General features: G+C 33.4%; 2 protein-coding genes across 3 annotated transcripts in view; one reads left to right on the top strand and one right to left on the bottom strand.

The window, feature by feature from the left end:
- LOC119069956 (tubulin polyglutamylase ttll-4) overlaps positions 1-5,221 on the bottom strand; it is a 37,441-nt gene extending 32,220 nt beyond the window's left edge. The window contains exon 1 of one of the 2 annotated variants that reach the window (XR_005086439.1): positions 5,035-5,185. Coding sequence is in view for 1 of the 2 variants with exons in the window: in XM_037174187.1 (XP_037030082.1) it covers positions 5,035-5,048 (14 nt within the window). In the remaining variant the exon portion in view is untranslated. Of the gene's footprint in view, positions 1-5,034 lie in introns of both variants that reach the window. The other variant, XM_037174187.1, reaches the window with a different exon arrangement.
- Positions 5,222-8,089: 2,868 nt separating this feature from the next.
- Positions 8,090-23,180, top strand: part of LOC119069948 (voltage-dependent calcium channel type A subunit alpha-1-like) — a 36,104-nt gene continuing 21,013 nt past the window's right edge. The window contains exons 1-7 of the mRNA XM_037174175.1: positions 8,090-9,129; positions 13,211-13,357; positions 14,436-14,708; positions 18,206-18,303; positions 20,080-20,235; positions 20,620-20,840; positions 21,216-21,319. Of these exons, the coding sequence (XP_037030070.1) occupies positions 9,128-9,129; positions 13,211-13,357; positions 14,436-14,708; positions 18,206-18,303; positions 20,080-20,235; positions 20,620-20,840; positions 21,216-21,319 (1,001 nt within the window). The 5' untranslated portion in view covers positions 8,090-9,127. The remainder of the gene's footprint in view (positions 9,130-13,210; positions 13,358-14,435; positions 14,709-18,205; positions 18,304-20,079; positions 20,236-20,619; positions 20,841-21,215; positions 21,320-23,180) is intronic.

Genomic DNA, 23,180 nt, shown 5'->3' with positions numbered 1-23,180 from the left:
AGCCAATGATATGAGCCTTTAAAATCTAATATTTTTTCCAATGATAAAAGAGACCGAGATAGAGACCGAGTTTATAGACGATGACACAGATTCTCGTTTCCGTTTCAATCACGAACCAATGTGATACGAGCAAAATGACTGGACCACTGAATAAAAAAGCGAAGACGATAAAATAAACTTAAAATACCATACGTCGCAACCGTAGCGAAAGCAACCAATTTTCTATCGCAACTAATTTTTACATCTCTTGATTGTTTAGAAATCAAAATTTACTCGATTCATTAGCCGGTGGTTTAGAAATAATTAAAGGACGTGCGAGAGTTCAGATTCGATTCATTATAAAAGGCCTTCTTTCACAAGGAACAACGTCACTTTATATTTGAACACATTGGCATCGTTACTATAATATATAAGTGATTCAAATGTAAGAAAGATTAAATTAGGGCTTGATTTTCACTTATCAAAAAAGTACTCCGTGTCATAGATAAAATTAATTTTTTTCAATTTTTACTCTGTTTACTTGACAGCTTGCTCTCTCACGGAGTACTTTTTGTTGATAGGAACCCATACATAAGAAGAACTTGAACTTTGTTAAATTAAATAATTGTAATAAAGTGTTTGAAAATTTAAGAAGTGACTTTAAATATTATTTCAGTCTGCTTCAATATTTGTGTGCGATAAATTAGTAATTTTAATATATAAAACTACTACTATCTCATTCGCTTTACGACAGAGGTTGCATCCGGCATTTTATTGGAAAACCAAATATTATGTCTAATATCTCGGTCCAAACAAATTTATTTTAAACAAAACAAAACGAAGTTTGTGTGTAGATTATATACTATTTTCGGGTTTGTTCAATCTCGTAATACTTTTTTTTGAAAAACAAACAACAAGCATAAAACTAAAAAAAAAAACCAAACACAATAACATGACCGTATGACTGTGATATGGATACACATATCTGGGAGCGACTACAGTTTGTATTGTATAAGGAAAGTAATTATCTAATTATAAATGTTGACAATAATTTATGCCTCATTTAAATATTTCAATTTTCTTTTTTGGAAGTAATCATCCAAAACCAAAACACATAATAATTTCGGAGAACAATAGATGAACTGATCAAAATGGCAAAAATCGATCGCAAGACGAAATATTTATGTACTTTGCCTGTATGAGTACATTTTGCTCTATAGCAGTGTATGCTATATGTATATAATAAAATTTCGAGACATTTCAGCTGCATAAAAGACATACAAGTTTTTCAAGGGTTTCTTAAAAATACTCAATAATTTCGTTGTGTTATTAGTTTGTGCTCACTTTTGATCGAGTATAAGGGGATGTAACACAAAGCGATGATACAGACCTCCCACTCATGTAATATTTTCCTATTTTCATGCAAAACGACTTTGTTTTTTCTGTGCTAATAGCCTAGTCCGGTCCAATCCTGAACGAGAAAACATTTTACAACATTTCCTTTTCCCTACAAGCGTGACCTCCAGTATTCACCCCCTTTTTTTCAAATAAAACCAAATGACGTCGATGTGATCGCAGGGGCGGATCCAGAGTTTGTTCTGACTCGGGCGGTTAGAAGACAATACAATTTTGCCCGGGCGATTTTCGTTTTAATTTTTTTTTCTATATAAAAATCATCTTCTGACCCCCGGCGACCGCCTCGACCGCACATAGGCGGATCCGCGCCTGATGTGATGAATTATGCATTCTTCAAAAAGTGATACAAAAAATGCATAAAATTTGAGATTACCTCATGCCCCTACAAATCTGAAATGATTCTAAAAATTGTGCTAAATATTGTTGGAAAATCTTAATGCTAAGAACTGTCGAAATATTGGCCTATATCTCAACATCCAGGTGACAGTTCAGATCGATCCAGGTAGTATTAGCTCGCTACGCTCTGGCAACAAAAAAAAACCCGAAAAGCAACTTTCCCTCTTTTTTTCCCTTGGAACAATTCTAGATTATGCACTTCTGTCTAAAGCGTTTATTTTGACGTTATGTACCGAACCGAAGACGTTAATAAACATTTTAAAAAATAACTCAAATTCGTGTGTCAAATGTCACAAAATTAGACCCTGACCAATAAACAAACAAAAGTTATTAATTGGCACTCTTGCCGATAATCGTTAATAAATAATTCAATGTTATAAGGTGGCTGTTCACCAATTCCATTGCCGTTGAACATTGTCATCAAAACGAGAGACAGAACAAAACGTGACGTTATAATATTGTAATGCTAAAGCTAAATGCTCGTAGGTATTATATTGTCATCGTACCCTGACGAAATTTTTAATTATTTTCTTTATTTGTAATACAACAATTTGTGCTTATGGTTTTATGTTAAGCCTTAAAAGGAAACGGCAAATTTATAAATAAGTTAAACGTTCTCTACCCATCAGCCGAAATTTGCATAACCCATTTCTAGTTTGTATTATTATGGAAGAATTGCTATGAAATTGACATTCCAACTACTTGCAACAATACACAAAGAACCCTATACAAAACGAATTAGCGAAATACGGTGAATGAGTTACACCACGGAACTCTATTAACATACATTTTTGCTCTTTACGGATTTATTTTTGTCGAAAAACTTAAAAACAATTTGCTGGATGTTCGTGTTCTGCTGTTCATTTTTCTTTTCATTTTTTCACAAATGGCAAAATGATACAAAGCATTTTCAAAAGTTCATAAAAGTTTTCATTTTTGTCTATATTACAGTCTTTGCACATCAAAATTTAATTTAGCCGAATGTGGTTTGTTATGGTCAATAAATTTCCCGTTTCGGAAATATTATGGACGACATAAATATGGTGTTGAGAGTCGATAGTGGCATCCAATTAGAGTGGAAACCATTTTCAACAACAACAAAACGCAAACGTTGATGTAATCGGACATAATAAATGGGCAACATTTTTACAGCATTCAATCAAGTAAATTCTTACAGAGTGTGACGATTTTTTCCATCTCATCACGGGTGTACCACTTTACCATAAAAATTGTCGTAAAATACCATCGATTTTAGGCAATTGCCGAAGACAATTAAAAGTTACTATAACAGAAAATCGTTGTTGCCGAAAACTATAACTATAACTATTCTTTAATTAAATTAATAAAAATTTGATATTATTTAAAAAAAAAAACCTTGGAACGAGCCGAACAATTCGTATGATCTGGAATTTCCAATTGTATCACAGAAATCGGTTAAATTTGCATTTAAAATGTTTGTCGATTTATTTGACTGGATCTGCGTTGGGTAATCAAAATTCCAGATCATAAGAATTGTTCGGCTCGTTCCAAGTTTTTTTTTACAATAAGAATCAGATTTTAATTAAATTAATTGGAGAACTAGACGCAAATGCGACTTTAATTCGCCACCCACCGGTTCAAAAAATATTTCGGTACATGTTGTGGTATTGTCGGTAATGAGCTCATTCAGAAAATTAAAAAACGATTCGATGTTTTTGAACGACATTCAACAGGGCTGGTACAAAAATCAAAAATGTTCTAAGCAGCGACAATAAAAATTGTTCTAAGTTACAACCCTGTGGTTCTCATCCCATGTAGTCAAGAAAGAAAAAAAGAAAATTACTTTTGGAAATTTCAGGAAAAAATGAGAGGAAACGGCTAGCTGCTGAGAGCACAATTTCACTTCAATTGCAACAGCTCAAACGGCTCAAACCTTTTTCAAACCATAGTAAATAATTTGAAATGTGCAGCGTTTTGCTCTACTGGTCCAAAAACACAAGCTCTTTCTAACATTAAACAATCACCAGCTCAACAACGGCGTCTTCTATATACGCATTACGTACACATAATGACGACAACGTATTAACGATACAATGGGCAGCTTGCATTTGTTTTGTTTACTAAACAATGAGTTTGTGTTGCATTTGGTGTAAAAGAAAACCTGCACATGTGAGAATTTGAAGGACTGTCCTTCCGAATAATTTATTGGACAAACTTGAAAGTATAAGTTACGAGTTGGAGATGGATGATAGAAATTTTAATCACGATAATGTTTCGCTGTGTTAATCAAGATGTGGCTTGGCGAAACATGGTGCAAATCAAATAAAATTCCACCTATGGATTGGGTGGTAATTTCTGGGGATGAAAATTACAAAAATGTGCAGACTATCACACAAAGTTCAAAAGATCGAACCAGTTCAGGGCAAGTAGAAAACGGTTATATCAACTTCTTTAACATCTCCGTTACATTGATACTACCAGATCTTGTTATTCGACACACCTTACAATTACTGCAGCAACCGACGATACGGTTAGACAAGAAATAACTGGGACCAACATCTTGGCTGTACATTCAACGACAATTTGGATATTAGTTTTCGATGGTCCTTTTCCAAGCATTTCAGTTGTTGTTTGTATAGTATTACACACTGCATAAACATGAACTCAACCGTATTGCTCATCTGAATCGATAGTTAAGTGGTCAAGGATACAGGAATAAGTCCAATGTTGAATACATTATGGATGACAACGGGGTGTTTTTTTTTCTCTCTCGTTTGACGTTGCCATTACTCGTAATCAACAGATTATTGGAACGAAAATTTACCGCAATTACAGGTGCATTAAGTTAACGGAAAATAAATATTTTTCAAGGACATTCTGCACAGTTGAAAATTTTAAATTATTAATGAGTAATCAAGTGTTATGAGCGACACTATGTCATTCTGTGTTAAAAAGAAAAGAAAATGTTAGCGCATTGCTCATGACGAACGAAGTTTCGTGCATTGTAACAGTATCTGAGTAATGTTATTTACAATAGAACAATTTGGTTCGCTTTATTCGTTTTCCATCAAACACCGTGCTTACTCGTCGCAAATTGGACAACAAGATCAAATTGATCACCACAAAGATTATGGAACAGATAAACGGTAAGGTTAAAACATATTGCCGGCTGTTACTCAAAAGTAGACATGAAAAAATCGATTTGAAACTAATTTCACCTTGAACCTTTAACTGTTTTAACCGTAGGAATGTAATAACACTTACATATTTTCAGGCATATTGGCTTACACATTCACTTATAGTTAATTTTACTGATTAAAACTTAAATTAAATTCTAAAATATTATAAATCACAGATACAACTTTCGACTATCATTTGTTATTTGTTATTAAACGAGAAGGATATTATGCTAATATGTGTGTGACAGCAAAATGACAAATGAAATGCGACTGAGCACCATCTAGTAACAAAATGTTGAATGAATCGTTTGTCTCCGTAAGACGAGCTTTAAAAAGTTGTCTTCTTTTGGGTTAAGCTTTCACTGTCTACATTATAATTGAAAACTAATAATTTAAAAAGCGCCACTGAGAATATGTTCAGTTTTTACAGTTGAGAACATTTTACTTTATTTTTTTTTCTGAAACAGAAGGGTTAAGAGTCATATCGCCAAATCTTCAGGCGATTTTTTTAACTTTGGGAACAAGCGGTCTCCGATTTTAATGAGTGATAGCTCGTTGGATTCGTCTTTCAATTCTAGTAAACACGTATCTTTCACTTTTTCTAAAAAAAAATTGTTTTCTGTGAAAAGAGCTCAAAAGTAAAGACATGTCAGAGGGGAAACAGTTTTTCGGCAATCAAGATGAAATTATTTTAAATTGTTGTAGTGTTGTACGAATGTCGGCCTTGGAAAGACCTACAAGTAGAGTATACGCACTGCTTGGTGCGAGTACATCCACGAGAGTTATGACTAAAAATGTAGTGAATGTTCGGAGAGTCCGGATTCTCTGCAGCTTCGTTGTTAGACGGAACTGAGTATGGGGTGTTGTAGCTGGCCTGGCCTCACCCACTATCGTTACACTTATAAATGAACCCAGTACTTTTGTGCTGCAAGCCCACAGATGTCTTGGAAAAAAAGTTGGTGCCAAAATTCAGATTTTTTCCTTCTTTCTGAGGGCTCTACAGCTGGAACAGCATCTGGAACGGTACTACGGCAGTCATTTTTTATCATCCAATATTGTTCTGCCCTGTGAATAGAAAAACGCTTCGATATGTCGCGAATATATCAGATCCACTATTAGTATCCCTCTGACATGTCTTTACTTTTGAGAGCTTTTGACAGGAAATAATTTTTAATCCAACGAGCTATCACTCATTAAAATCGGAGACCGCTTGTTCCCCAATCGCCTGAAGTCTTGGCGATATGACTCTTAATTATTAATGTGTTAGCTTACAAGGTTCACTCAAGCGGTAGTTAAGTTATGCAGAACTTTCACTAAACTGTGAAATAACGTGTGCTTCATTTACGAAGTTTTCTCTTTTGTTTGAGAAAAGGGTCCAAAAAGTAAAATCTCGTCAAATGCTACTTTAAATCGCCTTTCATTAGAGAAGGCTTTGCCAGAGATCATACCGTTTAAGATTAATTACATCACCAATTGACGTGTTAATATTGAGCAAAAGACTTCCGTCACTGTTTCAATCTGAGTAATTGTGGAAGGTTTCCAAAAATATGGTTGGAACAGTCAACACTTCTGTTAACCGAACCAACGACATAGAAACATTGCGATGTCGCTGTATGAACGGAACACCTCACATGTAAAAGTTTGTGTAAATAAAGGTCTGGTACATCATTTTGATGTCTTGCTGCCAGAAAAAGACCCATTACCGTTCAAACAAAAACCAGTTTTTCGCCGCAAGACAACAAAGCACCACACTGTTTCGTCGGGATTTTTTTTTTGTTGAGGCGTGTGGGAAGGTTATATTTCAAGCCAGATTTCAGACAGATTTCAACATTGATCAAAAGTAAAATCTCAAGCCGATTTCTCCTCGGATTACCTTGGCCGTTTCTAAAATGTTTCCTGTATGAAAGAAAATTTTGAATCTTTTTGTTTTCCCAAGAAGTCCCAACTGTCAATGCTAAAGTTTAGTACTTTCATGTTGACACAAATAACTGCTGGGAAAATTATTGCGGCCAGGTCTGTCAGCTGGATAATCTTTTTTTTTTTCTTACAATCAAAATGTGTTCCTGCGCATAGCTGCTATTACGCTAGCGGGTAGTAGTGATGTAATATTTGTGTGTATGCATACCCCTAAATTATACAGATTCAATAGTAGAACAGTTGTGTATTCTGAAAAGCACATCCAAACAACTGCGGCGATGAGCTTTATTCCTACATTTTCGTTGCTAAATTTGTATGTATTTGAGGGACCATTCAAATAGTGCGCACGCAATAAACGATGATATTTACCCTCTGGCTGCACGCCGAAGATGGAAATAATGTAAACTCTAAGGATAACTCGTTTCTGTCGAATCGCTATCCCCCTCAATACCGTGTACACTGTTTGAACGGTCCCCAGGATCTTGCTTAGTGGCGAGATAGAGAGGTGAAAATGGGATCGTTTCGTTTCATTTTCAGTGATACGAAATGTTTATAGTCTGTGTATGCAAAAAGCTATATAACACGTTTGAATTTTCAGAATGGAAAACTGTATCCCGACTCGGATGAGATTCGAAAACAATCGTGCAAAGCGCATTGGATTAACAGTCCAGCACTTATAGACATATAGCCTCAATTTTATAAGCTCAACGTGAATTGTTTTTTTTTTTATTTGTTCCACGAACGATTTTTCTTCCTACTTTCTTCAGCTTTTCAGAATTACCATTTACAAATTTTCGAAATGTGGCATGGTGACAACAATTGAGAATGGGACAAAAGCAAAATTTATGTTAAAACTATTGAAGTAAAGGATTCGTAATAAAATCTGAAACAATTAAAGCAGCAGACTAAATGTTTCCATTATAATGCACCATGCCACCAACTCCTTCAAAGTACCTTTAAATTATTTTTTTTTAACAAATAAAAAATGATGAACATGGTTGGTAGATTTGAATGGAAAAGCGTGACTAACACAAAACATATTTTCCTATTTTTCTGGATGAAAAGTCTTTGTCCCCTTAAAATGATATACCACCACCACCACCACCACAACAAAAACATCATAATTATACCAATTTTTTTTTTAAAGCATAATACGGATTTCGGGAGGTAAACAACATTTCATTTTAGTGTTTTTGCACCGTTAGTTCCATGTAGTAGTTTGTCATTCATCGTTGGAAGATCCGCACAAAACGATATACCATACTAAAAAGCGTACTAAAACTACACCGTTTTCCATGAATTTTTCTTAAAAATCATGCATTGATTTTCTTTAACTTTGCTACGGCGAATGCTATATCCGCCACATGACTGAAAGAGACGACCGTATGTGTTTTTGTCGTTTGTAATGGACCGAACGGAGTCATTTTGTCTGAACTGAATTCCCATGCCATTTTATATCGTCAGTAGGGTGAAAAGTGCGTGAGGATATAGTTTGCATGCACTAAAGCTGCTAAATATTCTGTGTTGTACTTGTATGTGACTTGCAAAAAGAAAAACAGAAAAGAAATTGTTTTAAAAATAATAATAATAATAATCATAAATAAAGAAAAACATTTTACTATCTCCCAAGATGTGTTTATTGTAATGTTATTTTATTCATTTACGTTTATGTTTGATGGTTTAGTCGATAGAGAGTTTTTCCGCAAACGAAAAATATTTTATTGTGTGAAGTAAAATAAAAAAAAATGAACGCGGAAATATTTTCTTTTTCATATAAGTTCATTTGAGTGTGTTTTATGTATGTTTACTTGGAAAAAAAAGCTTTGCAACATAATATTATGTACATATACAATGAAAGAGCAGGATAGGCCACCCATTTGGATCGTCTCCAATTTTGGATTAAATTTTTCGTAGGTCCAGAGATGTATCAAGGGTTTAGTTCGCTTTTATATAACATCAACGAAGCAAGTGCAGCGTAATTTTGCTCTTGAATTTTTCTTTTCTCTGTGTGTTGGAGTTTTCAGTCACGTTAGATCCATCTATGACGTCGGATGAATTTGATCAAAAAAAATGAATTCACAATTGCCGGGCAGCTAGTCAATTTTTCAAAATCACATTTTATTTTATAATTTTCCATCGCCGAAAAACATCTTTGATATACATATCGCCTACGATCCGGACGTATAACCAAAAATAAAAATAAATGAAAAATCGTTTGTGGTATGGATTAAGTGGCAAACACCGCTATTTGTGTGCATAAAATGTAAGTGAAATTTTGTTTTAGTTTCCATTCGTGTTACTTAGTTTTGTCGCATTGAAAAGCTGACACCATTATTCTCTATCCTCTATTTTCATCCTTCTTTTCGCTTAGAACGGATAGGTAATGCAATATAATCATTTGTTTGTGAAAGCAAACGTGGAACATTGTTTGCACTCGTTATTTTGCATATTTTGCTTCTTTTTTCAATTCCTTTTTTTCCTTTCTTTTTTAATAATTCCTTATTTTTCTATGCAATGTATATATACCCTACCCTACACGCTACGTATACCAACCGACGTTTTCATTCACAATACTTTCTTCTTCTTTTTTTTTCCTCAAAAAGTGTGCATCAAAATGCCTTAAAGAAATTTCCTGTTTTGGAATAATAGTAAAAAAATATAATTTGTTATGCGAGTACCCAATAGTTGGAGTCAGGTCGCAACAACTTAGAACTTATTTTATTGTTGCCGATTCGTAAATTTTTGATTTTTGTTTTACCAGCCCCTGTGCAAATGGTCGTTTGTTAATTTTTCAAGAAATCCAAACTTAGGCAACAACGAGGTTCGTTTTATTTACGACATTAGAACATTTTTCACATCCATGATATTCCGCTTCAATGCATTATTACGCTAAAAATACGTAAATAGCGTCAAAATTCGATATACATTTGAACCTAAAATAAAAAAATTTATGAATCGAAACCATCCATCCATTCGAATCGAGTTTTAATTATTTCTATTTTGTAAAATTTTCCTTATTTTGTTGAAATTTGTTTTTTTTGTTGCGAAAAATGATTTTATGACTTTTTATGACAGCCGTCTATTAATTTGTACTCAGCTTTGTTGTTTATATGTGAACTGTAGTAGTCATGAAAAGCTTTCGATGTGCGGTGGGTAATAAAATGTTGACGTCTCGTCGCCAATATATATAGACTGAAAAAGTAACTTTGCTCAAATGCCCGTTTCTGTGCAATGGAAAAGTAATGTTGCTCAAATCTCCGTTTCTGTGGCCAAAATGGATTTTAGGGTCGTCGATATTCTCACACAATGTGGGTTGGAAGTAAATAGTTGCAAAAATAAACAATCAACGAATTGTCTACTATAGGGTTTTATCAGTGACGCCTAACAAGCTTGATAACATGACAGGAATTTCAATTGAATCGAATTGTTTTGCTATTACAAAAGGAGCTTTTTTGAACGGGATACATGTCTGGATGCATAATAAATAACAATATTCGGTTGCCAAGCAATAAGAACATTGTATTGTTGAACCTTATCAATGGAATACTCTTTTTTCAATTAAAATTGTTTTATAAAATAATCGTTTATTGGGGCACCGTTTGTGTAGCAGCAATGTTTTCGGTCATGTTTTCCACCACCACTTAGGTTGCACCAATAGGTTTAATAAACCAATGGCTTGTAGGTTTCATACTGTAGTTTGAAACTTGTTTCGGTTAGCATTATGTTTCAAAGTTTTACCAAAACAAAAGGCTCGTATTGCTGTTGTTCGAACAATTTGATTGTAAATGGATCGTGAACGGAGAGCTTTGCTGAATTTAAATCAGACCCAGTCTAATCAAAATCCAATGTGGTGCACTGTTTCCTAAACATTATCGATTGTTATCACAAGTCGTTGATCTCGTGTATTTCTACTTTTTATTTTGTCACAGCTTTAGAATTTTTTTTATAACTAAAAGAATCGATTTACCGAACAACATGCACTCAGAGTGATATCGTGAATTGTTCAGGAGCGACACTTTGTCGATTTAAGAGTAACCTGATAACGTTATGAGTCAAAGCTGGAGCCACTGAGATTCTAACAACATTTCTAATAAAATAGAGTTTTCCAAAAATGTGAAAACATGTATGAATGTCGATGCTTCTGAGAGTGATAATTTATCAATTCAGCAATTCTGCAGGCATGAAACAGAAAAGTTTTGTGGAAGTGGAAGTTTTGATTCAATTGAAACAAAAAATCGAATTTCCTTATGCGATAAAATTCAATAGCACCAAGTCTTTGAAATTATGTAAATTTTCGAACTATTGGCATTTTGCTAGGAAACCCGACAGAGCGACATAGTATGAGCTTTTAGGAAATCTGTTTAAAGTTTAAACGTTTAACGATACCTTCTAATATCTTGATAAATTTTGTCATTCTCATACTGAATATTAATTGCTATCCAAAAAAAGAAATCTTTACACAAGGAATTAGCCCAAACTGTTCATTTAGCAACTAAGACAAATTAGATGGGACAAATTATTCGAGACGTTCCTTCAAAACAATCTCAATAACATAGGAACAACTGCTATAGATGAGTGGACGAACATACCAACCAAATTTTTGAGCCCACAGCACAAAGTTTGCCCATCTCAGAAAAAAGCTCAAAGCCCACAAACTTTGTTTACAAAAGTGTTGATCATCGTGTTGAAGTGTTCAACTTACTTTCGGAAATTCAATAGCTCGGTTGTTAAACTCATTAAAAGCCCAATAAATTTACAGGTATACACGCACATGTATGTAAAAGTTCCGGCAACCATTTTTGTCCTAGAAGCTGTTGAACATTATTCTGTAGACATTCACTCAGCTCAGATACAAAGTACTACTTGAACCAAGTTCTTTGCAGGTTTCACGAAAGGTTATTAATGGGCATGTTTCATGAAAATATAGGGCACTGAAGCATGTGGCATGGGCTCACTTGTCTCTAACAATTGCTACAATTTCCCCATTTCTGAATCACAAGACACGAAAATATGGTCCTTCCATGAAGAATAATAAATCGATGAGAATCAGCCTGATGATGACAATCTCCAAGACAACCTCTTCCTAGAATATTTTTAACTAAGAGATCAGATTTACGAAAGAAGTTTAAACAGAGTACAGTACAGAAAAGGTTACTTTTTGAGGTCATTAGCAATTTTTTCTCTATCAAAACTCAAGCATTGGTTCTTAAATCCTCTGATATTTCCAATTCAAACCCAAGCATATTACTGTTGATAGATCACACCTCAGAGCGTTTTATGAATACGATGCAGATTTTATTTTGGAATAAAAACGAGCTCAAAGGACGTCCTTTGAAAGTTTATCGTTGGTTCAAATTAAAAGAACGCAAAGCTTTACTGGAAATTTTACTGATGTTTTTTGAGAGAAATAAATGCTCTGACTTCAACGTGTTTGGCGGTAATCTCTATGATGGCTTAAGCTTCATATATTCACGACAAATTTTGTACGAAGTCAACAAATTATGTTGCATAAATTAAAGATAACATGAAAAGGGTTTCGAAGCTAATTTCGACAAATATCTACTTGTATCATAATGCACTGTTATTGCAAAAAAACGTGCAAATTACATTGGAATCACGCACTTAAACTCGTTATTCGTATTGAAAATGTACCTTAAATTTATTCAAAAACAAAACTGTTAATGGTCCCCACTATCATAAGTTTATGCACCAGCTTGCCCTAATAATTATTCCGTTATGGAAAATGCTAACAAATAAACAACAAACAGTTTGTTGAACAAACTATACAAAAAATTCGCTCGAGTTTCTTGTATTTAAACAGGATTAAAGTATCTCCGATTTCCATTATTTTCATTCAAGTTCTCTTTTTTTATCTTTTAGTTTGTCCATTTTTCCGAACAGTTTTTTATTCAAAAATTGTTGGGTTGGTTTGTGTATAATGATAAAAAAACACCGAACAAAACAGAAACTATAGCATGGTGTACAGTGTAAACTGTACATTGTATCTGTAGCTCACTTTAAAACTGAAAAAATAATCGGTTTGCCATTAACACACAGTTATACCATGCCGTCAGGTCAATAGATGTGACGAATAGATTTATTGCATATAGTTAATTATACCCGATTAAATCGGTGCGATGCGGTCATGCACATGATTAATTAAGCACAAAGTACCCGTTTTATCTGGCTAATTGCTAAGCTAATTATTTTTGTATCCTTTCGATTTACACCACAAAACAAATGAAACAAAATATTGTCATTTGTATCCATCCTTCCTATCCTTGTTCAGTTCATGTCGCATTTAATTTGCCAATGAATTCCAATCTAAATCAATTGTTTTTTAGGTTGGCAGCGGCACAAGACGCACACACAGATCAGGGCCCAACTGTAAATGAGCCCCATAAGCGAAAAAGCAAGAAAAAGAAAGGTCAGCATGACGGACCTCTGCCAACATCACTATTTATATTCACAGAGAAGAACATCGTTCGAAGGTAAATTTTTAACGAAAATATTTGCGAAAATGTGATACATACAATACCAACACGGCAGAGTAAAATAACTTTACTCTGTCGTGATACCAATGATATGCGGAACGATCTTCGAGAGCGAGAATTCCAGAAAAAATCCTCTTTGACTTCTCTTCTGAACCTTTCTGATGTTTTTCGTTTGAATTTTGAGTTATCAAAATGAAGTCTTTTAAGTAATTAAAGCAGCAACAATTGTGGTCTGTTAAGTGTTTAAGTGATTGTGGCCATCTCCTATCGACAATGACGACGAAGTCAGCTATGGCCTCTGTCTAAAGTGTTATTATATGGAAAAATCTATGCTTAAACAAATGAAGTAAAAGATTCCGTGTCGTGTTCAAAGTGTTTACTTAGATCAGCGGAAGTAAGTAGATTCGATCATTATAATATTGATAAGATGCTGACCGTCAGTGAAAGACTAAGTATAATGCCTCTGTTTCATAGCCAAAACGTACATGAACTTTGTAGTAAAGTGGTATGATGAACAATTTTCAAAGATTATACGGATTTTTGGTATTCATGAACATCTAAATTGCTGACTGCTTCCTTGGAATGCATCAAAATATTTAGCATTTATTTCAAATGAATTTTGAAGAAAGAACTATTTTCGTGTCATATAGGAATGTACCCTAAACAATGCTCACGTCTCGTACCTTCCGGAATTAAAAATATACAAAAACTGAAAAACATTCGTACATTTCTCACCTTACTTCTATTTCAACAAGTTCTACTGCGTCCTGTAAATTGTTTCGCTTTCAAATCTGATTTTGAATGAAATTGTACAACAATTCGGTGAACGGAAAGTGTATACGCTACGCATTGATTTCAGATCCGTGTTGTGTGGTACTGGTGAAAGCGCTCTGGAAAAGAAAATATTCAAATTTTAAGTTAAATCGAAAGCAATCGAATGTGTGTGTATTTAATCGTTATTGATGTATCACGGTTTCTGCTATTTTACCGTATATATTCATTCATGTTCATTCATTCTTCTCTCTCAATTATATTCTGGTTTAAAACCCTTTAAAATCCATTCCCAAAAATAAAGATGTACCCGATTCCTTATCGAATGGCCGCCCTTCGAATATGCTGTTATACTAACAATTATCGCAAACTGTGTTGTGATGGCATCCGAGGAGCATTTATCGAAAAAGGATAAAACCATTCTTGCTCAAGAGCTGGAGAGCACAGAATCATATTTCCTGTGCATATTCACCGTCGAAGCAACTGTTAAGATTATTGCATTAGGGTTGGTACTTCATGAAAACTCGTATCTTAGAAATATATGGAATTTTATGGATTTTTTCGTTGTAGTTACTGGGTGAGTTGTAAGTTTATTACTATTTAAAAAAAAAACAAAAGATACCAAAAAATAGCCAAAATTTTCATTAATTAACTTTTGTGTGTATCAATTAAAATATCAAGATAATTAACAGAAATTTATTAGATAGTTGCAATGCTAGTATTGTAACAAAAAGAATTTTTTTAACAAAAAAAAATTAATATAAAAAGCGATATATAGATTGTTGAGCGATAACCGTAGCAAGATTAGTCCGAATGAAACATTTATAAATCACAAAAATTTAAAACGTTAAAAATTGGAAGAAAATTAAACTGAAACCAAAACTGAAAAAAAAAATTGACAAACAAAAATTTTAAAAAAAAAATGTGGGCGTGTAAAACATCAGAACGATCTTGCTATCGTATCGAAACTTAATAGACGAAAATATTATTTTGATTTTGATAAAAATGTAGGATCATCACCCAGTTACCACAGTTACGAGGCACCCTAGATCTGAAAATATTAAGATCGATTCGTGTTCTACGACCTTTAAAATTAGTATCTGGAGTTCCTAGTGAGTAGTCGCGCTAGTTTCAAATATTTTTTTTTATCTATCTTACTAAAATAGCATTTAGTACATAAAACAAAAACTTTCATTTTTAAATCGACATGTGTGCGGTCACCGGTGCCTCTTTAGTGTGACATAACCTCGCTAAGGCAGCGGACTCAAATTTTATTTTGAAAAAAAAAAAACGATTTTTCAACAGTAGAAACACGAATTTTTTTTGCACATATTTTATAGAATTATTTTTCACTTGGAACTGATAGTGGTGATTCGTACGATCGGTAAATAAGAAAAAAAGAGAAAAACAGAGAAACCTCTCTGGGACTGTTAAAAGCCGACGATCTGTTGTTCCAAATAACGTGCAGTAAGTATACATTTTATATTTACTTAAGCATTGAATGCTCCAAAAATTGTCATCTTTGGTATTGGTCCACCAACCAACTTTTTATTTTGATGGAAACTGGCATCTACTCCGCAGATGTGGTAAAAATCAAAAGACTTGAAAAGAAAATAGAGAAGAAAAAGTTCGCCTTTTGCTTCAGTTAAGCGTCATATTCAAACTCTGAACGAAACAAGAATAACATCAAATTGTCGCATTACTTATTTCCGTCCAACATTTGATGTACAGAGCAGTCTTCTTAGAGCTGTTCAAAGCAGAAAAGTGAAAACGATAGAATTATTTAATTTTGTGAACAACGTAGTTCAAATAACAGATGAAGTTCTAGATTTTTAAGTTCTTACATTTCTCTAGTCGCGGGTAGTCCAACTGAAACCCAGAACAGAAAAACTTCCTTCATCATTTGTCAAATGTATGTAAAATCCACTCATATAACTGAGAAGATTCTACCAAAGTTCATTTTCAACATTAAACCAACACTACGTGCAATTTACTTTAATTGATAGTGGCAACATTCTCAATACATTAAAAAAAAAATCTGTTTCGCGTCACAGAGAAAAATATATTTCACATCATGCTATTTACACTTCCATTCACCATTTGCTTTTTTAAATTAACTCAATTCACGTAAATCAAAAAATTTTTAATCTAACGACTGCAAATCATTTTTGTAACGGAATTGAAACGTTCAATATTCGTCGAAAAGTTCGCTGCTAAAGTTTTGCCATCCACATTAAATTTACGAAACAAAAATTCCGTTGTTTCGTTGATTTGTCCTTTGCCGCTGTGCTCTCATATTGCACCATGTTTTTTGTTTGTTTCGTAATTAATATGTATAATATTTGATCCACATGATACGTTTTAGTTTATACAGATAATAATGCTTTATGATCTCGTTTATGATTTTGATTGCATTAATAAGTTGTGCAACGTGCAACAAGTCTTTCCTGTATATTATTCGAATCGGTAGACAAGATTGCATAACTAATGAAGTGAATTTTAGTAAAAACAAATTTGCTATTACCAGCATGTACTGAAGATACATGTTTTCGGATCTAAATAAGGTTAAGGTATTATTGATCAATCGACCGATGTGTACATTGCATAAATAAATTAACTCTATCTAATGACGCATACTATCGATGAACTAGTCGTATTTTTCAATTAAATTTTTTTTATATAAAAATTCCATTTATAGATTGAGAACATCGGTTTAAAACCAATGCATTCCTGACGTTTGTTCTAGCAATTTTATTTTTGAGCTCTACAGGTGGCACAACTAGGGTAGTCCTGGTTCACATCTTAACGACGAACAAGTAAAATTTCCTAATGTGCAACTTGTGCACCAAGACACCGACTTGTTCATTTTGTGCTTTCATTCTTTGTGTAACAGTGTTACCATAATTTCAACATCAGGTTTCTCTGCAATAATGATTGAGCTATAGTCTAGGTAATTCAATGCTCGACAATAGCATTGTGCCAGTGAAAACATTTTTCGTCTACTTACACTAAAGATGCAGTAATGAGTGAGGGATGGGTAAAATATGTCTTGCAGTAAATCGCTCGACCTCACGTGAGGTGAGCCTAAAAATTAATTTTTCTTCCAATTTAACGGTAAAAAAAACAATTTTTGCGAATGATAAACGAAAGGTCAATAAAATACGGGTAACGCCAGTGAGGTCTACATTTTTTTTTAGGGAAATCTTGTTCAAATTCTGTAACTTCACATCACAAAAAAAAATCTTTCTAGCATCAGACAAATTCTTAATAATTCCATTTTTGAAAAATTGACAAGTTCTTGATATATTCGTCGACAATCTATGGGATTGTTTGTTTCCGAAGGTGTCTTTCACCAATATAAACAAAAAAATTTCATAATTGATTCCGGTGATTTTAAGACATGAAATCGACTACAGCTCATTCGAGGTAGGCTCATTCCGAACTTGTTCACGTTCGTACTCAGATGACCTGGTGTCGGTGTACTATGTACGTCGCCATCATCAATATTTACACATCAGATGAATGTAGCTAGGGCTAGTCGTTGTATGTTTTCACAGATCTTCCACTGCTCTAATGGTATTCGTGATCCAATTTCTATTTTGTAATTCGGTTGAGACCGACCTCACTCCCAATCCATAAAATGACTTCTTCTTGTGTGTGATTTCAAACACTGGAAATTGTGGGGATAGATTTTAAACAAGAAGATGTTCGACAACAGTATTGTGTATGTGAATTTGAACAGATTTTTTGATTGTAGTTTCTGGGTATAATGTCTTGTGTGTTTTATGGTAGTCGACAAGCGATTTTAATGTGTAAACTTGTCAACAATAAAATGAAAATTTAATGGATTACCAAAAAGTAATTAAAAGTGGTTGCAATACTAGTATTGTGACGATAAACTTTATTATAGATAAATGGTTCAACGACACGGTATAACAAGATAAATCTGTATGCCACTGAATATCGAAATTTTAAATTTTGGTCTCAGCTGAGTGCAACGCAGAGCCATCTTGCTAACCGTGTTGTTAACATTTTTGATAATAGACGAAAATATTGTTTGATTTTGAAATGTAGGATCATCACCCAATTACCACAGTTGCCAGATCTAGATCTCAAAATATTAAGATCGATTCGTGTTCTACGACCTTTAAAATTAGTATCTGGAGTTCCTAGTGAGTAGTCGCGCTAGTTTAATTTTTTTTCGTTCTTGTTTTGTTTTTTTGTTTTTTTTTTTTAGTTTTTATTTGTGTATTTGTGTTACTGTAATTTATGATTAGCAAATTAGTTTAATATTTTGTACTGATTCTTAACTGTACGTATAACATTTACTCTGTCGTCGGCGCCTTATAGTGTGACATGACCTAGTTTTTCAAAATAAGACCGAGAAAAATTTCAAAAGATAGAATAAGGGGAGATGTCTGGAAATCGTATATAAACAGTGAAATGGTAAAGAAAGTTCCAAAGCCACAGAAGAAAAATAAAATCCAATTTTTAAGTTCTGTTTAACCTCTGCCAACACAACATTATCGATATACACAATAGCAATTGATATTTGGAACGAAAAGAAATGGGTAATTTCGCGATTAGAAGATGTTTGTCGGTTATATCCATTTGGAGTAAAATATGAACGTAAAAATGTTTTGTCCATCAGAAACAGGAAATGCTGTTGAAAGTTGCGCTTTTACAATATTTGCTGCGCTTTATTATCAGATCAGTAATTTATATTTGAACATTATGTTTAGTGTATAATTATTCACAGCGGCCATCAAACATCTTTTTATCATTTTTACGATTTTTACGCTACAAATAACAATTTCCGTTTACAATTTTCAATAATAAAAATTTACGTTTGTATTGCTGCACCATTTCTTGCGTCTTGCATTTTGTCATTTCGCTCAAAGTTTAGTTAAAAACAATTTATTAAAATCCACAACTTTATACATAACCGGCAATATTGTACCCACTATTTTGGATAAATGCAACAGTTTTTCATTCATTTGAAACGGTGAGTACAGCCCGATTATATTTTTTTTATCTTCAACACAATATATAATACATAACACGACATCAAAGGGAAATAATTATAATTCGCTCAACGGCCAGAACATTCCCGCTTAATATTTGTTTTTGTCACAAATCCAGCCACCAAAATACTCTAAAGAATTTACCAAAATAAAAGCAATCCTAATTATTCATGTCATCGCAGAAAGATATACTCTTATAAATATGTGGGTACGTTTAGCTTGTTATAACCCGTCACCGTAGCCACGAAATAGTTAGCACTTAATATCGTCAGCTATTTCACCATTTCACACCCATTCTCCTTTTACAAAAAGATTGAAGTTTTTCATTTATAATAATTCAATAAATAATTACATGTAAGGAAAAACGAGACGAATGGAACTGCATATATGGTCGTTTATAAATGATAATGTAACCGGATATTATGTCTGGATAAATTTGTTTTAATCCTCTGCACATTTCACCGGATATAAACTTCTCTAGTTCGAATACAAACTGTAAAGTAGATTTCTAAAACTTTTTTTATTTGGTGGTGGCAGGGATTTTTTTTGTCGATACACCTTGCAATGGAATATGAATCTGGTTATTCCTCCGAATGAAGTCATGTAAAATATTGAAATGTCGAATAATAATAATAAAAAACTAGTTCAAAACAACAGACGGAACATTTCAAACAAGAAATAGCAATCTATCATTTATGGATGGCCTATATTTCGCTGACGCGTTTTATAACAGTGAGGTTGTGTTACGCTATGGTGCCCAATTAATTTTTTTTTGTAGTCCTAACGCTGATGTAAATTGCTTCAACTAGACAGAAGTAATAATTTTTTGATTTTCGCTATTGTTTCTTCCTTTTTTTTATATAGAAAAAAGATGAAAAAAAACCTGCAACCCGAATTTCATTTAATTACATAAAAAATTCTTAGGTCTACAAGTTGTATTAAGTTCAATTATAAAAGCAATGGCACCGTTACTTCAAATTGGACTGTTGGTCTTATTTGCTATTGTTATTTTTGCAATTATTGGTCTGGAATTTTATTCGGGGATATTGCACAAAACTTGTTATTTAATCGAAGATTTAGGTAAGTGGATGTATGGGTATGTGTGATATGTTCTTTACGCGTCACGTCGGATGCAATCGTGGATTCAGATCGAAATATTATCGTGCTCTGAGTTGAGTTCTCTAGAAATGAATTTTGTACCTGATAGTATAAGATAGTGTAAACAGTAAATTTATTGTCCATATCTAAATACGCTTGGTGTTACTGAAGTAGTTCAAGTAGAATGGCCTGAAAAATTTTTTTTGGTGGTACATATGTCCCTTAAATTCCTTACTGACATCTTAATCGTGTCTGTCCTTAGCTTGTTTAACGAAATCCGAAACTACGATTGCATTTGCTAGTCTTTTGATTTATGTTCTCTCTTTGTAACCGAAAATTTTCTCTTCTTACAAATAACAATTGTAGATCAATATGTTGATGATCCTCCAAGCCCATGCCATCCCGTCATAGCATCCGAACCGGGTGAACCGACAGGCGCAAATTTTTGCGTGAACACAACGTCGGTGTGTTTGGAGAAGTGGATTGGTCCGAATAATGGTATAACCAGTTTTGATAATATAGGATTTGCTATGCTTACGGTATTTCAGTGCATAACTATGGAGGGTTGGACGTCAATATTGTATTGGGTAAGAATACTAAATGTTCTCGCCTTTGTACAAGTATATTTATCCAACCCTGCTGTTGTGATCTTTATACGGTTCTTTTTCGTTTATTATTATTTTATGTTGATCGTAATCGATGTTTGGAATAAATATTTGATATTCGGAGTGAGAGTTAGACTATCTACTATTGAACTAGTTCTGTTTGAATAAAGATCATTACACTAGTAATAAAACATCGAAAAACTACAATGTAAACATTGAGTACATTTTACATTTTAAAAAATTGCATGAACAAACAAAAAATCTAAATTAAAATGTGGTCAGTCCAAAATTTTCGGACCTTTAGGTAATGTACATTGGCATTTTTTCTATACAAAACGAAAAAAATTTCCATTTTAGACTAATGATGCTATCGGTTCAGGATTCAATTGGATTTATTTCGTACCTCTAATAATATTGGGGTCATTTTTTATGCTCAATCTTGTTCTTGGCGTTCTCAGCGGGTAAGTGTAATTTTGATTGAAAATTTTTTTACCGCACACATCCCATGGTATATCATCATTATCATCACATCATAAGAGATAAGCATTTCGTTACATTTTAAACTGTAGAGATTATAATGTAATGTAGCCTATGTAAGGATGTAAACAATCATCAGTTAATGCATCCCTATTAGATCACATTAAATTGAACTAAGATGAAGAGGATGAATGATACGAGTAATAGGTCGATAGTATATAAAATCATAAACTTTGTATTGGTGTCGTAACCATCGCGTTTCAGTATTAAAATAAACAAAACGGAAAACCAAAATACTCCCTGCTCCAACACAAAAGCGTATTGACTTTTCAATTATCGGACTCAAATTTAACGCATAATTGGTTGGATAAAGTATATACCCTTGTACGAACCTCTCTACGTTGACAATGCACTCACGACAACAAGTTGTGATGTCGATGGCCGTAAAAGTTTCTTTATTTTGTATATCATTTCGCTATGATGTTGCCTTTCGGGCAAATGAGCAATGGAATGGGAATTCATTGACTATATTATTAGTATAAAGGGCGGTATCGATTTATTTCGATATTGCAGCATGCCTCCATTCACTTATTGAGGTAATTTTTCAAGCGAAATATGAATATATGACAAGACAGTGGTAGTACATCTAATCATTATTTATATATATATCAAAGAAATGAACTTCGTCCGATATAAATGGTAATAAATTGGCCGTAAAAATGTTATTGTTGTCTGTGCCGTAACGTACTCAATAGAATGTATGGTTCATATGAGAATGAGGTCATTTCTGACGATAATGTTACGTGGAAATAAAAGGATAGACTTTGAGTTTGAGCACTATTAACAATATGACCGAAGGGTTCGACATAGTTAATGTTGGCGACGCGAAACCCGTCATACGATATTGTTGAAAAACAATTTCCTTACATCAGAATTCCAAATGTGTTTTTGACGCTATAGCAAACCTATTAGATAGATCACTATACTTCGAATACGAGGCTTAAAATTAGCAGGCTGGGGAGCTTTATATTAGACGATTTGATTTGGTATTAAATTTGAAATCAATTCTAATCGAATTACCAAATATGATATGAGCCTTCTCCACATTTATGTATTGTTTCGCCAAACGTGTTCCTTGTTCCCTCCGTTCTATTAGGTAAACCGAAATTAAATTTACTTCATAAATTTAATTAATTAATTTACTCGTTCATCCGTTCATTCATTTTAACGCACGTGATATTGAATTAAGAACGATGACAAAATTTTAAAAGTTGTTAGAACGTTGATGTTTTTCGCATCGAGCAAAAGTATCCCTAATCAATCATATACTTCATCGTGAATCCAGTGTAAATATTCACAAAATATTCGACTCATTTTACTACTGTGATAAGCTCATTACCTTCACGGATTCAGCGGAACTTTTGTTTTTACGTCGACGTGATGTGAATTATGAATTATAAAATTTCGCAGACAAACTATTTTAATGAAATTTACCCATAAAGCGATTGTAGGAGATAGTGTATAAAAGCACCTGCGTGTATACATAGATACGTATATATCTTTGAGGGGATATGTTGACGGAACATTGCACAAAGTTCAATACAATGGATGTGTAATAAAATATTACAAATTTCTAACATTTCTCTCAAGCACTATAATGACCTTGGATGTAGTGCCAAAGGTCCCATTTACTTTTCTTGGCAACGAAAGCGTCGTAACACATTGATGTTTTTTTTATATCTTCATCTTCACGTAAATGTTCGATTTAACATTAGTTGGTGTGTAGAGTTTCACAATAGGGTTGGTATGATGGCGCTGATGGTATTTTATTGAGATTTTGCTTAA

The sequence above is a fragment of the Bradysia coprophila genome, assembly GCF_014529535.1.
Source record: "Bradysia coprophila strain Holo2 chromosome X unlocalized genomic scaffold, BU_Bcop_v1 contig_416, whole genome shotgun sequence".
In the NCBI taxonomy this organism is placed as follows: domain Eukaryota; kingdom Metazoa; phylum Arthropoda; class Insecta; order Diptera; family Sciaridae; genus Bradysia; species Bradysia coprophila.
The sequence above is the reverse complement of the archived record's forward strand: the minus strand, read 5'-3'. Positions and strand labels throughout refer to the sequence as shown.